We start from the raw sequence: 13,643 nt of genomic DNA, 5'->3' as shown, positions 1-13,643 counted from the left end.
TTCCTGACTACTGTATACCCTGCATATTCCTCACGTCAAATGCTTTATGTGTTTGATTTATTTTCACTTTAGATATTAATGCTGCTCTGCAGTATCATGCTAAACCCACAGGAACATCTAGGTGCTGAACTTCCTCAGAAAGAACATCAACACTTCATGTAGGAACTAAGCAGCAGCATGGCTCTGCCAAAAAATCTGTTTGAAAGACCTGAGCTCTGCCAAGGCTGCCCAAGAACTCCTGGATGCTCTGAAATTGCCTGCTGGTGTCAGGGTGGCCTGAAGGAGCCTAAAATCCTGACTTTGTGCTGTATGAGAAAGATTGAGCAGCACACTGCATTATATCAACAGGCCCTCAATCCTCAGTCCCTCTCTTTCCTAGTTGAAAAGGAAGTCAACAACAAATACAGGTAAAAAGCCTCCAAAAAATAGTGTTTTGTTGTCCTACTTCAATAGCACATGGTCTGCAATGAATTGGATGTGGAGAAACCAATTTGTTTCTAAATTAGTTTGTTCTCTTTTAGTGCAATGACAAAATAGAGGCTTGCTGTATTGAAGTCCCTTTCCTAGAACTGCATGAAAGAAAAAGGTGATGCTGAATTTGACTTCCCACAGGGAACTCTGAAGCCTTCCTTGCATGTCTCAGAGAGTGGCTAAGAGCCCTACAATATTCTGTTTAGAATCAGAGAATTATTTAGGTTGGAAGAGACCTCTAATTGAGTCCAGTCATTAACACATCACAGTCTCCACCTGTGATCACATTCCTATGTATTACTTGGGAGAAGAGACCCCACCCTGTTGCAGCCCCATTTCAGGCAGTTGTAGAAAGGGATAAGGTTCACTCTCAGCCTCCTTTTTTCCAGGCTACACAACCCCAGCTCCCTCAGCTGCAACTTCTAAAATTGGTGCTCCTGTGAGGGGCCCAAGTCTTCCTCAAACCCATGTTTAAAAGGTGTCCAGGACTTTAGGTAGAAAATATTCAAAGTACTTTAGTAGATGCAAATGAAGGGGGGAAAAAAACCCCATCTATTTGTTTTGATCAAAGAAAAGGCAGAGTCCCACATATAGATTTTCTTTCCCTATATAAAAACAAGCTAACACCACTCAAACCCACAAAACAATTGCACTTTTAAGGCAGCATGGCTAGCACTTACCTGAGCTGGGAATTACTAGGTGGCCTCCTAAGGAGTTGAAGGTCCCAAATGCTGTGCATGATGGGTCAGTCTGCCGAGCAAGGCTCTGGTTCTTCATGTTCAGGGTCTCATTCTCCAGCAGAGACTGTGTGATCTGTGGGGACAGCTTGGAGGAGAAGTCAGAGAGGTCATCCTGGGGAGTGACTGCACCTGAGGTGTTATAAACCTTGATCTTCAAGTTGGGGAGCGGGTCCAGGATTGGAGAGTTGGTCATTGGGATTTTATCAGAGACATCATGCAAGGCGTACACGGGACCCCTGTACATGGCTGCAGCAGAAGTGAGGTCTGGTGGCACTGCCAGGAGGTCTGCAGTGGAGAGGAGAAGAAAGAACTCTATTATTTCTCTGTTCTGATTACTTCATTCTGAGCAACAATTTGGGTTGGCATCTGATTTTGTCTTTCATTCCAAACACAGACAAAGTCCCTGAACCTTCATCTCCATTTCCATGAATCTCTCCAGCAAACTCCCAGGGTTCGTATTGCCCCAGCTGCTTTGGAATCTGGTTGCTGTAAAAAATTACAGCCTATTTCTCCTCTGAAGAGTTTTCACTGGGAGCATTTTTCCAGGCTGCACTCAGATTTCAAATATGACACGCTTAGCTTCAGGGCAAGATGTTTTCATCACTCAGTAGATCTAGTTTTAATGAAGAACCCCTTCCTAAACACTGTGTGACAATCATTAACCAATTTATCTAACTGGGCTAATGACAGCATTCCTGAAATAAAAGATGCAACGAGGCTATGAAGTCATCATTCCCATGACTCCCTGCAGTTGGGGATTAATACCTGCATCACACTTTTCTAAGATTTGTTTTAAAAGTTTCTCCAGCAAAGAAAACACTTCTGCTAATCTTACATGTGACAACTCTCTTGTCATCTTAACTTTTACAATGTAGCTATTGGGAATAAATAGGAACTCTTCAGCCTAAATAGGTGCTTTGATAAAGTCAGCACTACCTTTAGAGTGCTCTTTTCTGACCAATGAAGTGAGGAAAAAAAAAAATCAAGCTGTTATGCACCAGCAATAAAAATATTCATTATTAAATGATGTTCTATCACAACTTCTTCTATTATATATATATATATATATATATATATATATATATAATGCATCTTCTATTAAAAGCACAGTACTTCTCAAACTACTATTTACACCATTGGAGACAGGGCATAGGAGAAAAAGCTATTAGTGAAATAAGGGAGAGGGAGATGTGATAGAATTACTGTAGAATCATTCCTGTGATGCATCCTGTCTCCATTGTTTCTATCAAGTTGAGCTGGACTTCATTTTATTAACATAAAATTGTCTGCGTTTCACTCTCACATCCATGCTCTCTCTTCAGAAGTTAAATTCACCTGCTTTATACTCTTGAGCACAGCTCAAAAACACCACCATGGGTTTTGAGCACTTGGCGATCAGAAACAGATGAACGCCATCTTTCTCCTCTTTATCAAGTGTCAACAGGCACCCATCCCGAGAGACCACAACCTGGTAGCACCTCCCTGAGTTGGCCAGAATGGAGTGCAATGCCAACTCACCCTGCCTCGCAGCCTTGATGTTGACGGGCTGGAAGCCCCCGTTGAGCGCCGAGGAGTCGATGATATCCGACTCAAAGTCGCGGTGGTTCTTGCGGTAGACGAACAGCGCCACGGCCACGGAAATGGCCAGGCACACGATCACGGCGATGACGATCCCCACGTAGAGAGCAACGTCATCCGAGTCGGGAGCAGCTGCAGGGAGAGAGCCCGGCAACCTCAGAAATGCCCTCCTTACAGGGACTTTCAAGAAACCACATTCTTACTATTCTTGTTTCCTGCAGATATTTACTGCCTTTTTTTATGGGCTAATTTAAAATCCATTTCCAACACCATATAGCAGGTCTATGCCCTTTTGATGGAAAACAACCCTTGATTTCTCTCTAACTTGTGTTCTAACTTTTTCCCTATCCACTTGTCCATCTATCTAATACTCAGGCTATGAGCTACCAAGCAAAACATGTTATGGACTTAGTCATATGAACCAAATTCACCCTATGAAATGAGATAGTATGTCTTAGTAACATCATGTCGTAATATTGGTATTTAGAAGTTCATCTGATACCAAAAACGTGGATTTTTAAACTTCAGAAGCCTTGTTTTTACTTTAAAAGAAGTAAAAGAATCAAAAAATTCCATTTTCTATGGAATACCTGGAATGTCGGGACTTATTTTTGATTGGTTTGGGTTTCTTTTGAAATGTAACCTCTTATTACTCCCTTCCATCTGTTTGCCTTCAAAAATATAAACTAGTAAATTAGTAAACCAGAGAATGAAGCATGAATCTCATCAGTATCATTAACACATACATATTAAGATAAAAGCTGAAGTAAGCACAAGAAAAAATGTGGCAATTTACCAAAAGGAACCAAAATTTATTATATCTGTCTTGTGAGGAAATGGCTATGATATTTCTACTAGCTGCTTATACCATATCTTCAGGACCAATTCCAAGTTAATCTCTAGCATCATTATCCACCAGACATTTTTTTCCCAAAAGGTCTGAATACGTGTTCAAAAATTGATGTATTTCTATAGAGTGAAGAATCCCATTTTTAGAAATAGCCTAATGAAAAAAGGAAGTGCTAAAACAAATCAGACTCTTTTAGTACCCCATTTTTGTTGGTTTGAAACATGTGAAATCACTTTTATTTTATCTCTTTTAGCCATTTAAGCCAAGCTGCCCTCCAGCTGCAGAGGTGAAAGCTGGCAGATGCAGAAAGGGACTGATCAATCTCCAACAGCTCTGGGCTACCAGACCTTCAATTTACCAAACTTGAAGCATCCCATTTTTAACCCAGCAGTTCAGGAAGCAGAGCTCTTGAGTTCCGGCTCAAAGACAAGTTACCCTTCTACCACACTCCTTCCAGTTGCTGAGGGAATTTTAATGAGAAGATGGCTCATTCTCTCAGTTTCTGTCTCTGAGGCAGCATTCTTCTCCCATTTCCCTCGTGCACAAGGGCCCTTGTAATCCTGTGTCTGCTGCAAAGCACTGTGCCTGCTGTCAAGCAAGCACTTACCCTGCTGAATAGGTCCTTTTTTTGCCTAGTCACACTGAGCTTGCCTAACAATAAAGCCTGACCCAAGGAACAGCATCAAATTAGCATCCAGGAACATAAAATCAAACATTAAACTTACAAGAAAATCCATATTCATTCTGGGTTCTTTGTTCAGTTGAAATAGGATAAATGAAACCTTAAAAAGAAAGAAATTAAACAAAAATGGGAACAAAATCAAATGAGGAGAACAAAAAAATGAAGCATGAAAAATAGTTTAATTAAAAAAAAAAGGAAAAGAAGGAAAAGAAACTGATGGCACTTTAAAATTCTGATACAGCACAGAATTATGATTTTGCATCCCTTGTCTCCTCCAGAGCCTTACTAAGAATTAATAAGCAGGCAGATTGAATTTCTAAGCCAAAATCGGTCTCGAGTCACTAACTTTGGAGTGCTTAAAGTCTTTCTTTTATTGAGCATAAACTGTAATGGATCTAATTTATTTCAGACATCTAGGGTCATTAGCATATGGAAAGTCTTTTTATCCTTATCCCTGCCATATGCTTTAATTCCCAGGACATGTTCGGTGAGGCTCTAAACAGTTTTTATATTTAATTATAATAGCTTGCTGTTGATCTAATAGAGCTAAAGGAGACCTGTTGTCACTGGTCAGAGGTTAAATACTGATTTGTGGTGCAGTCTATGCACAAAGCCCTCTCTCTGTATTTCCCTGGAATTATTTTATCCTGTCCTTAATACAAGTTCAATAGGAATTCCTTAGGGAGTAAAGAATTTGTCAGCAAACAACAAACTGAGTGGTTTCTCTTTGAAATCATTATAAAATCAATAAGGTCCCTGGGGTCAGAACATTATTTATATGAAATCTTTGCAAGCACCATATATTGACAAAATAATAACACAATTTACAGCTTTATTTCAGGGTGGATGAAGAAGATATATAATTTCCTTTGTCTTTTCCTTCTGCAGTCCCCACAGCACACTGGAGCTGCTTAGTTCACACATGAATCCTGTGAGCTCACTAAGCATCTCCCATGTGGCAAATGAGTGAAGTGCTCCAAGACCCATCCTGCTGGAAAGGTAAATGACAAATCCAACTAAGCAGAGCAATCCCACCTGGGATGGGATTAGAGCCAGTGTAAGAAAGAAGGTACCTCTCCTCCATCACCTTCCCTTAAATTCTGCAGGAATTTCACCCCCTCCTCTTTGATCACACTGCAAGGAGCTCAGACAGCTGGGGAGTCCCTGCAGGTGAGACAAAACTGGAAAATGCACTCCTGGTGTGTGCCTAATGCACAGGACCACATTACAGGCAGACCAGAATAATAATCCCCAGCTCACAGAATCGCTGACTTTGGGTGCTGAGCATCTGTTGTGCTCCACTAGCTCTTGCTGCTTGGTTGTATTTTTTGTTAATGAAGACAGTCTATCCCAGTCACAGGCATAGACATACTTCCTTCCAAAATTTCTGGACATTAACTACTGCAGAAATTCTACCTTACCTAAAATACCAGAGCAAAACTGGCTGATTTTTGATGATGATGGTTTTCTTTCTGGGGCATCATGGCACAAATTGTCCTGCCTGTAATCTCTGTTTTAAGCTTTACTTCACAGCAAGGATTCCAGCCCTAGCAGTGTTACAGAAATATTATGTTCTTACATTCATTTCCTTGACTCTATGAGGCAAGTCCACCTATGGATACTCTCTCAACATGCATACTCAATCTTTTGTTAATAACTGCCTTCTCCTTCTACTGGTGTACTTGAGGTATTGGCTGTGAAAGTCTGAGGGCTTGAGTGAGTGCTCAGTAAGTCTGGGCATGAATTTACAGTACCCTTGTTACTCCCAATTGCTCCCCAAATGAGTGTGGAGGCTCATAATTTGGTAAACATAAATTTCAGCTCTAGCCTTATGCCCAGTATTTCCTTTGGCAAGATGTCTCTGGAGAGACCAAGATGCAGGTAGAAGGAACTTAAAGGCCCAGGGACAAAGTGGAGTTTAGGCTGGATGCATCTCTGAATGATTTTTTGCCTTGTACTCAAATCCACTAGGAAAGCTGAGGATGTCTCCTTGCACTCCTTGCCCCAGCACATCTCAGGGGAGATGGAATGGAGCAGCCCACATCCCCTGGCTCAGCATCACCCATGGAGCTTCAGCTCACCTGTGCAGAGCTGAAGAGGCTATTCCTCCCTCCTCACATTGCATCTGAGGTGCTCAGCCTTGTGTTCAAGGTTGTGCATCACTCCTGCCACATCTGAAGGGATCCAGGAACTGCCACTCAACAGGCACAAAATATGGAACCACCTGGATTAGCTGTGATGTTACTGAGAGCAGTCTTTCCTCATAGGAGAATGGAAATCCAGATTCAAGCTTTTTCAGCAAAGTAAACAAGCACGATCCTCAAATATTCTAAAATAAATGTACCTCATTGCAACCCCTCCACAGACCCTGTTGGTCACAAACACATATTTGTGGCTCACAAGTTTCCACAGATTCTCTTGCTGCTAACTACAGACAGCACCCCTGCAGCTACATGAGACTGATGCCAATTTTCTCCACAGAAATGTTTTGTGCACTCATTCAAAGATACATCTGCTAAAACAGGAGGAAGAGGCAAGGATACTAGAGGATGTTTCTGCCATTTGGGTGGGACATTTTACAACAAAATTAGTTTTAAGCACACCTTTTCCACTCCTCCAAAGGGGAGTGGGCATTGCAGGGGCAAGGAGAAGGCCTGCAGCCATGCTCTGGTGATGGGCAGGGGGCAGGCTTACTGCCACGAGCCCAGCACAAGAGAATGGGGTTATCCAAAGGGAGCAATGTCACACTGACCCTCTGACTGTGCCTTCAAACAATGAGAAAAGGACATTTTCATCAGATAATGATGCAAACCTGCTGGGATTAGCAAATGAAATAATGAAGAATGTCTTCCCTCCTCTTTCAGAGTAATTGCACTGAAGAGAGATCTTTTGTGTGTGAGATTTTTTTTTTCTTCCTCCTTGTATGAACAGCACTGCTTGGCAAATACCTAAGGGACTTCTACCAGGGTGATGAACTTTTTTAATGAGTGTGAATTTAGAAAGGTGCTGGAGGGTTTGACTCTAGGAAGGCTGCTGACTCAGAACAGCTGGTTTCACAGTGAGTTACTTTGAGAAAAGTAATTCAAGCTTCTTCCCACAGCTTGTTGGGAAATACATATTTTCAAGAGTGCTTCTGCTATTTTGTTGTGTAACTTACTGTTGAATGACTAAAGCAGCAATAATCATACTTTATGCTTGCATAGTGCCTGCTGTTTGAGATTCTCAAAGACTTACCAAAATGGGTATTTCTTTCTCTCACTGTACAAGTACCTAACCCTATGTCAAACCTGGAGAATCAGTGGGAGGCTCAGGTTAACACACAGAAATTGAATCACTGTAATTGCATGGTAAAGCATTCAGTAAAAAGCCTTTAGTTAAGTTATTGTTTCTCCATGTATTCTACTTTATAGTTCAATTTAGGTTTGCAAATATATTTTTGTCCCTATGGAAGTGTTTCTCTCAAGTGTCAAAGATGGAGTTTTTTTGACTAAATTAATTACATTGGCACAAATCCTTTGCACAAATGCAGATGTACCATTAAAAAGGTGTTTAAAATACACATTGCTTATTTTGTTTCTAGAAAGCATGAGAAGAGCAATTTAATCACCTTTATAATGATGCAGCACACTGGGAAAGTGAAGAAGGTTGAATATGTCAGACTGTACTTGAAAAATTAACCAATCCAATGTTGACATATAGAAAAGACTACAGCAGGCTTTTTATCAATTTACTTTAACTCAATTTAAGCATCAGTCACACTTGGCACTGATCTGGGAAATTGTGGCCATTTAACTGAATAGATTGTGAAGCTCATTTAATTAGTTTGGTGCAGTTGGTGAAGGCAGATGATCCCCACACACTGGAAGCCTGAGCATTGGTCCCACGTGCCTTGCTCTGACCTGCTGGGAGCACATTTGTGCCAGAGGCCCCAGGAGACAGAGAGGCTGCTCTGTGTCACTGGATGGCCCTCAGCACATCTGCATGTGACTGTCACCAAAATGACTGTTCTGAGCTCTTGCAGAAATTAAAATATCCACATAAGAGAGAAAGAAAAATGCCCAGTTTTCAATTTGCATTTTTCCTGCCTGTTTTCCCTTTTCCCAGAAAGTATATAGGTAAGACAGGTGAAGGAGCTGAAGATGATTTTTCTGGCCAGTTATTTACTAGGGTTCCTACAGTTTAGGTCACATATATGAAAATATTTACAGTTACCCTGCAAAGAAATATTTTTGTAGAATTAGCTGCTGAGGTCACAGTTCATGATATATAGTTTGAGACTGCATTGAGATCAGTGAGAACTGGAGACCTGCACTTTCATTTAATAAAGTGAAGGTTGCATTAAGCACACAATAACTGCTAGTTTCTTTAATAATCATACTTTAATCTGGCCCCACTTGCTTCAAATCTATAAACTCTCTTTACTCTCTCTGTAGCAGTTTCAAAAAGAGCTGGGGTCAAGTAATTCCATGGTCCTTCTGAAAGTGTAGCCACATGATGTGCCTCAAAAGCATCCTGCCCTAAAGAACTCAACAGGTTGAGCATAACATATTGCAGCAGCACTTCTCCCCCTTTTGGCTCCAAAATCAATGTCCTCAAATCACCTCTGAGAAAACAAGACATCACACATTCAACTATTGCCTTCCTTTCTCAGCAAACAGATAAAGAGACTGATTCTTACTGCAGATGCTTAACATTTGAAGGAAGCAGTTCTTGGATGAGTTAATGTAGGTATGTGGTATATAAAAAGTGAAAAAAAAAAGTGATATGAATTTACTGAAACAACTCAGTAAACTCTTTTTTTGCTGTGATACATACACATCTGATAATTCAAAGCCAGCAAGCTGGTAATTATTTTTTATACCAGACCCAAAAAATATGCACCCAATTGCTTCTTAATTCCCAAGTTGAGGTGTTCTTTCAGCATTAAGTCATATTACCCTCCTCACTGGGCCAGCTCCAGTAGCTAGGAATTTATATTAAAATCTTTGGGTTTTGCTGGAATTTTCCATAATGAGTCTCAGTCTCAGAAATTATCCTGGAATGTTTGAATTAAATTATTTTAAGAACCCTAGGAACTTTCTTCTTGTTAATTTCTGGTTCACTGGATCCCAAGTATATCTTGCTGTTTCCAAATTTCAAGTTCTAGAAATTCAGCCTGTCTCCCTTTCCCTGTAAAATGCCATTCTGAATTCCATGTCGGCCCAATTTCAGTTGTTTTTTTCCACTCATGGAAAGAGACATCAATCAGTTCCATATTCTGAATTCCATTACACAGAGAAGGTTTTGAGACAAAGAAGAAAATAAAGTTATATGTCTCTGCAGTGTTCAGTGCTGTGACCGTGGCTGTGACCTTGCATTACCAGTCCTGTTTCCTTCTGCCTTACCTTACTCACCATCATTCCTACAGCTATCACCAGCTTGCTTGAGTCTCTTCACTACTTTTAAAGGAAATTCTAGGTGATCAGTACAGTGTGCAAAGGCTCAAAGCTTTCAGAAAAGACTTTCAAGGGCTTTTAAAATATTAATTCAGATACATTGCAATGTTTTTGGCTTCCATCTAAGTCCATCTAGGTTTCTATCTATGATGGCCAAACAGTCACATATTCCCAGCTCACAAGAAAGATTTTTTGAGATTTAATTTGATATTCAGGAGTTTAAATTGCTTTGTGAGAGTTCCACTGTTCAGAGGCTGAATATTTCCAGTATTTTCTTTTATACAAGGGGCAGAGTTAATGCTACAGGAGTAATCTTAGAGTAAATCCCATATTTTGAATGTTTAGTGTCAAGGCTTCATGTTCACTTAATGTGTTGCTAATAAGATTGGAAAAGTATTAACAATAAAATATAAACTCTACTTGTTGTTAATTGTTTCTCTCCCTTGCTATTTCCCAGGAAATGTATCACAAAACCAAGATGTGATATGTTATACCTTACTTGTGCTGGTTAGAAATAACAAAAAAAACACAAAAAACCAAACCAAAAACAAAACAAAAAACCCAATAACAAAACAAAAAACAAACAAACAAACAAAAAAACCAAAACAAAAAACAAAACAAAACAAAACAACCAACCAAACAAAAAAAAACAACCCAACAACACAGTTCCTGGCACAGCAAAAATCTTTCAGACAGAATGTGCTCAGCTTCCTCCTCCTACATTTTCTTTTCTAAAGAAAGACCTTCATGTCTGTAGCAATGATGCTGAAGGTCAGATATGATATCAGGCATCCCAGAGATAATGCACAGCAATTTATTTTCCTTCTGAAGGACTAATTATTGGCATATTCAGGGTGGGCTAATAAACAGGGAGCTTGAGGTTTTGTGACTGATTATTTACTTGGGTATTATCTCAGATCTTTCCTGAGTGGGTGAGTTAAATGGGGACACTCTCTTGTTCTCTCCTTGAATAGGAGTTTATGATATTCTATAATTAAGACTGCAATTATGTTTTCATTTTAAATTTGATCCTGACATTTTGTTAACATTGATAGAAAGGTCTTGCCTGAGTTTAAACATGCATGACATCTATATGAGAATAAGGGAAGATGGAAGAGAGGGATAATTTATTGCTAAAATTTGATGTGGATTAGAATATCAAAATTTGACATTACAAAATCTTCTGCAGTTAAGGACTTTGACCTTTTGGTTAAATCCTATGTGAGCCTTTAGTAGGACCTCAGCATTGGCTTTGTTATCCATGTTTGATGGCAAAAGTAAACACATGCATTGAACATAGAACAGCAATTCACTAGATGTGTATTTGCAAATTCCACTCTGCAATGACTGAATGCTAATAAACTTCCTGGGGCTGACTTTGTTGTAGTGGGACAAAAGCCCTGAAATGAGGACAAGGGACACCACAGGATAAAGGATACATGGCAGACAGCTAGAGAAAGGGAGGGACAATTGGAAGAGGATCTAGGAGAGGGGATCAAAACTGTTGAGAATGCTGGACCAAAAGGGTCATGTGTTATCCACATGGAACAGGTAAAACCATCTTTGGCAGTTCTTATGCTCACACATAAAGTAACTTGTATTCCCCAGTTTATAACCTCAAAAATCCCAGAGACTACAGAATCAGCTGATCAGATCAGTGTTTGTTTCCCAAATTCTAGAAACTTCCCTCCCAAACATGAGTTTTCATCCAAGCATGCCAGTCATTTTGTTAGTCCAGATTTAGAAATAGACAGCACTGAGTTTTACTTCTGATTGTTTTCACTTGCTCCTTGATGAGGCTTCAGATGCTCATGTAACTTTGCCCTGCCTGACATCCTGACAGGAGAGCAAAAATCATGAAATATATCCACCTTTCTATAAGAAAAAGATAATATAAATGCACATTGTTGTCTCAGAATGGGGTGGTTTTCTTCTACAATTAAATCAATATATCAGTTAGAGCTCATAAGATTTGAATTCTTCTTTCATTTATCTGAGTAACTTTTTGAGTTTTTTAATGTGTAGAGGGATAGGAAAGAATAAAAGAAAACCTAAGAGAATAAAGAATGAAAAGTATAGATATACAAGGCTCTTTTCTCCTCTCTGAATGGCTATAATGTTTTTTTAATTTGTGCAAATTTTTGAAAACAGCCTAGACACCTTACAGCACCTGCTTTCTTTAAAAGTATTGTGGAAGTGGCTCTTTCTGAGATGACTGGGGTTAAGACACAGGGATTTCAGTGCCCTGGGTTCTGCCTGTGCTCTGCACTTCTTTCTCCCAACACTTTTATCTGCTTCAAGCAGTTGGTTTTCTAGGCAAGAGCTCTCAGTTGCACAGGGCCCATCAGAGTGTGCATGCTTCTCAGCTGGGGATTTTTCATGTCACTACAATAAAATAGAGATGAGTCATAACTCTGAGATGTGTGCATAAACTCCCTTGGTTGCCACACCATTACATAGTAGCTGGGAATAGCACATCCCTTTACTCATATCAAAAAACAATATTATGGAAAACTTCCTCTAGAAACAGATGAGATGCCTTTTTTCAAATGAATGAACTCCCCCTGCTAGCCCAAAGCAGGCCAGGTGGCTGTGTCATTATGCTGACAGACTGAATGTATTAGAATTTCCCTCTTGACCCACATGTTCTTAATAAAAGGTTTTATTTCATTCCTCTGCACACACAGGCTTCTGTTGCAGTCTCCCTTGAGAGAGTTCTGCTTACCTTCTGGAGTCTGGAAAACATTCCCCTGCTCTTTGCACACTGATCTGCTCTGGTGGACCTGTGGTCCTCATCAAGCTGCTCTGCCCTGTAATTCTTCCCTGAATGTCTGCTTTCAAATAAAGCCAAAAAGGGAAAGAAATACTTATTCCACCAGAGTTTCTGACATGTTACATTAATCAAGCAGGACATGTACAGAATATGCATGTTTTGGGAAGAAAGAGATGCTAGTATCAGGGTAGCCTTGCTTTCTACTCAGGACCTGTGTACAAACAGAGACAAGACTGAAAAGGGCACCATTTTACTATTTCATGCCCAGGACAAACTGCACCTTTTTCACCTGCTTAGGCACTATCATTGCAAGAGGGAACCTTGTGAACTTCATGCTGCTTTTCAGACGAGGATTTCAGAGCACTCCATAGATACAGATTTGCTGTCACCATGTCACATCAATTTACTCTTTGAAAAGGCAGCTTTTTCTAAGAAGGAATGGCATTACCAGCCTGGTAATAACATCTTCACCACGGTAGGGTGTCTTTTCCTCCAGTGGTGCATCTGCTATTTGCATTTCCAAGTAGTTAAGCTGCATGCAGGGAGAAGACCAGAGTGACCTGAGAGTTAGTCCAGAATATTGTCTGTAGAAACAGGTGAAGATATTTTGGATCTTTTCCTCCATTTTTTAAAATGGCAGCAGCACATCTCAGTCTTTTCATGCTCAAGAAACAAAGGGAAAGTCCATACTGGATCTGATTACCCTTGGCAATGATTCACAGGTGGAAATTTCCTTTTGTTCCTATTCAATGATAGGTTTTAATTCCATATTGTGAGACTGTATAAAGTAAGCAATTTTACTTCACAGAGAAATATACTATTTGTGCAACTGTATAACTCATAGTCCTCAAGCAACATGTGCTTCTGTGTCATCTTGCTTGTTGCTGTAAGAGAGTTAGCTTTGTGTTTTGAAAAAAAAATAAAATTAAAACACAACTTAGCCAGCATTTTATGAAAAGACACAGTGGTCAAGTAAAGCCAAAAGTGAGCATAAAAAGGGGCACTGGTTGTCTCCCTCTGACTGAGCTGGTGCCAACCCTGCATGTCCCAGGCATGATTCCAGAAAAGCCTAAAAGACAGCAGGCACATGCCTATGGACTTGCTGTGCTTATTC

General features: G+C 40.0%; 1 protein-coding gene across 2 annotated transcripts in view; it reads right to left on the bottom strand.

Annotated features, from left to right (window-relative positions):
* The window catches only part of UNC5C (unc-5 netrin receptor C), a 242,255-nt gene that overhangs the window by 25,666 nt on the left and 202,946 nt on the right, over positions 1 to 13,643 (bottom strand). Inside the window, exons 8-10 of one of the 2 annotated variants that reach the window (XM_079306931.1) lie at positions 4,365 to 4,421; positions 2,730 to 2,921; positions 1,152 to 1,496 (exon numbers count right to left, since the gene is read on the bottom strand). In XM_079306931.1, the coding sequence (XP_079163057.1) occupies positions 1,152 to 1,496; positions 2,730 to 2,921; positions 4,365 to 4,421 (594 nt within the window). The remainder of the gene's footprint in view (positions 1 to 1,151; positions 1,497 to 2,729; positions 2,922 to 4,364; positions 4,422 to 13,643) is intronic. The other variant, XM_079306932.1, reaches the window with a different exon arrangement.

The sequence above is a fragment of the Erithacus rubecula genome, assembly GCF_903797595.1.
Source record: "Erithacus rubecula genome assembly, chromosome: 5".
In the NCBI taxonomy this organism is placed as follows: Eukaryota; Metazoa; Chordata; class Aves; order Passeriformes; family Muscicapidae; genus Erithacus; species Erithacus rubecula.
This window is presented reverse-complemented; position numbering and strand designations above follow the sequence as displayed.